This window comes from Hippocampus comes, unplaced genomic scaffold, assembly GCF_001891065.2.
Source record: "Hippocampus comes isolate QL1 unplaced genomic scaffold, H_comes_QL1_v1.1 scaffold68, whole genome shotgun sequence".
NCBI lineage: Eukaryota > Metazoa > Chordata > Actinopteri > Syngnathiformes > Syngnathidae > Hippocampus > Hippocampus comes.
Genome location: NW_017805625.1, coordinates 3,004,891 through 3,008,067, shown reverse-complemented (window position 1 = coordinate 3,008,067; position 3,177 = coordinate 3,004,891). Strand labels below are relative to the sequence as shown.

The 3,177-nt window shown below is 40.2% G+C and overlaps 1 protein-coding gene across 2 annotated transcripts in view; it reads right to left on the bottom strand.

Annotated features, from left to right (window-relative positions):
- Positions 1-1,206: 1,206 nt before the first annotated feature.
- psma5 (proteasome 20S subunit alpha 5) overlaps positions 1,207-3,177 on the bottom strand; it is a 3,296-nt gene continuing 1,325 nt past the window's right edge. For both annotated transcript variants that reach the window (XM_019880869.1, XM_019880870.1), the window contains exons 5-10: positions 2,540-2,607; positions 2,365-2,472; positions 2,224-2,282; positions 2,038-2,140; positions 1,840-1,926; positions 1,207-1,546 (exon numbers count right to left, since the gene is read on the bottom strand). In XM_019880869.1, the coding sequence (XP_019736428.1) occupies positions 1,469-1,546; positions 1,840-1,926; positions 2,038-2,140; positions 2,224-2,282; positions 2,365-2,472; positions 2,540-2,607 (503 nt within the window). In that variant the 3' untranslated portion in view covers positions 1,207-1,468. The remainder of the gene's footprint in view (positions 1,547-1,839; positions 1,927-2,037; positions 2,141-2,223; positions 2,283-2,364; positions 2,473-2,539; positions 2,608-3,177) is intronic.

The following is a 3,177-nucleotide window of genomic DNA, read 5'->3' as shown; positions in this document are numbered from 1 at the left end:
CGGCGCGTGATTGGCCAGGACCAGAATAACCTGTATTTTCATTGGACGTCAGGACTCTTCCTCGACGAGTTAATATCAAATCTTTCCTTGGGTATTAGAGCCCCCTAGTGGTTTGTTTAAAAAACAGCAGGCTTTCATCAATTGCCCCCACCCCACCCCACCCCTTTCTTCTGTGAACATGTCCCCCTTTTTCTTTCTGTGAATTTTACGATTCCAGGAAGCACTAAAATGAAGTGCTCGGCAAGGGAACAAAAGTCCACAAACTTAAGGATTTCCTCTGGCGTTTTCTGGGGGTGGGGGTGTAAGAAGGCATGCGACCGAGATGAAACGAGAAAAGTAACATCCCACCCTGGTATGTGATTTTTGTGTGTACACTACTTTAAAGTACAGTATAGTTTAATGACTTCTATAAATACAGTTGAGATGACTGAATAAAAATTGTGTGGTGAAATGAACATGTTCTTAATTTAGTTTTTCTACTTATTTGAAGTAATTTGAAATTATGTTTTCCGGTTTTATATTTTTAATTCATTTTCATAATGCTTGAGATCATTTGCACAGGTGGTGAGCAATGCACAGCGATGTCTTATGGAATTTTGACATTTGCAAATAGTGTTTTTAAAGTTTTGGAATTGATTTCCGGAGTCACATAGTGCTGCATAATACAGTTTGTCTTCCCTGAAAAAAAATATCAAAACACACAAAAAGATATAATTTAAAAGAAAACGTTGGAGACACGCCAAAAGAAATTCATCAATTAGCAATAATGGCCTTATTTGATTTTTTTTTCTGGTTTGATCGAGTTTGAATTAGTGAAGAGTGAGAAACGATTAATGATTATTTAATTTGCAGTTTTGTCAGAATAATGATAATGAATGGAGTTCTAAACCCTAGATTATTTTCGACCATCATTCTTTCACTGAAAAGTCAGCTGAACATTTTTGAATGTAAAATTGTCAATGGTACAAACAAAACAAGCTGTGGCTGGATGATCACAGATGCACCACTGGAACTTTGAGTGCACACAAAAACTTTCCACTGAAGCAGAAATAAACACTGAAAATATTCTTTGGCGTATTATGAAGGGCAAAACTTAAAACGAAGCCACACAGGAAAAAAAGAGGTTTATTTGAGAGCAAGAGGCCTTTCTGGAATTCAGAACCGTTGAGTTGTGGGTGGAGGGTTAAGAAAATAAAAGCACAGTCATTTAGTTATGGAATACAACGGTTTAATTGAAGTATTGATTTGTTAGAAAAAAAAAAAACTCCCCCCATTTTCTTCCTGGCGCTCTGAACAGACGTCGATAGGGAAGAAGTCCATTAGCACATCACACAGACAAAACCTCCGATGCAATCCGAAAAACATCTGAGTGTAGCGGAGCTGGATGTGCTGATGGAAAGTTGTGTTTTGTTGCTCGACTCTGAGGCCAGGTGTACTTCCTGTTCTCTCGTCCCGCACTGAAAACCATCTAAATATCCTTGATCACATCCTCCAGCTCTTCTTTGGAGTACATGTGGAAGGTCTTCCCTGGCTCCACTGTTGCCAGCTAAAGAGAACATCAATCATAACCCTTTGGCATTGAAATTCAAACATCCATAAATATTGCAAAATTAAGTTTATATGGCTTTGTTGTATTTTCTCATATTGTGGTAGTGCTCATGCACCAGCACCAAATTGGCCAAGATGGCGCCGCTCAGATCCTTATTGTGATACTTAATCGGCTTAAACATTTTTTTTTTTACAGGGAAACGCAAAAAACGAAGTATGGTGTCTATCAGAGTGGAGGCCACTATTTGAGGAAATGAGGCATATATTTAAAAAAAAAAAAGGCACACACACCTCAATGTTGGTGGCGTTGAGCTTTTCCTCCATCACCTGCTTCAGAATGGTGAGAGATGACTTGATGGCATCTTTTAGCGTCATGGACTACAAGATTCAAACACAAAAGGCAACTTTGGGTGACTTATCTGAAAAATAAAAATCTGCAGATCTGGGTTAATCCATTGAATAATTGCTGCATCCGAATAACATCTCTACCTTGTGGTAGACCTCTTGCAGGGAGCTTTGTGCACCCTCAGATGCGGAGCCTATTGCTCGAGCGTCACACTGCACAAAGGTTCCCGAAGGGTCCATGTGATACCTGGAATTAAAAACATAGGAGTCGATGTGGCATTTTTAATACTCTAACATCTTCAATGTGCACAAATATGAAAAATTATATACAATTGAGGTCCTTTTTCATCCACCCCTCCAAAAAGAAGCGCGACTCCAAATGGTCGACTCTGTAGAGGCAGCAGAAAAGAGGTTCAAAGATACACTAGCATGTCTCACGTTTTCGAGCAGATGAAGAGAAAAGAGACTCACCATCGCACCAGGGTCGGCGTCCTCCTCCCCAAACTGCAGTGCCAGGTTGGACACTGCCTGGGTTACGCTCTCCACTGTCATGGTCTCATCATAGGTGAACCAGTGGTTCTGTCGAGGAGCGCAGAATGAAGATAAGCCATAGCTGATAAGCAAAGTAAACTGTAGACTTCCATACCTGTGTTTCCACTCGGGCTTTGTCAATTAGAGTCTTGGCATCCGCTATCAAGCCACTCATTGCGCAACCTGCAAGGCATGACACACAAAAGAAAACACATGTGAATATTGATATCATTAATATTCTTGGAACCTTATTTCTATATAAGGGATGTGCTTTCATATGATCAAGTTGCAGTTTTGCTGTTCTTGCTTGATCCGGACCAAAAGCGGACGTATTTATTTTTTGTTTGGTGCAGTGCATTTTCAGACTGTACTTTTTGCAAGTGAACTATATTCTGTAAACACATTGACGTGTATAACGATCGGTACTCTCATTGGACAGAAATGATGAGGGCGGCAACAAAAGCACAAATCCAGAAATGGAGGAAAACATGCAATTCCTACGTACTGCATTCTTGTTCCGCATGATACTGATGTTATTAGAACGGCAAAATAATTTTGAGTGTCAAGAGCAGGTCATTCAATGCATGTTTGACACTTTTTTCTAAATTTTGGAACAGTGTCACAGTGTCACCAAATTAGCGTGTACTGCATGCGTTGACCCACAACATGCTGGCAGCGGCGCGACTAAACAAAAGACAAAGAATCACATATGATCAACATTCACTGCGGGCTAATATTTCCTACGATGCCAGG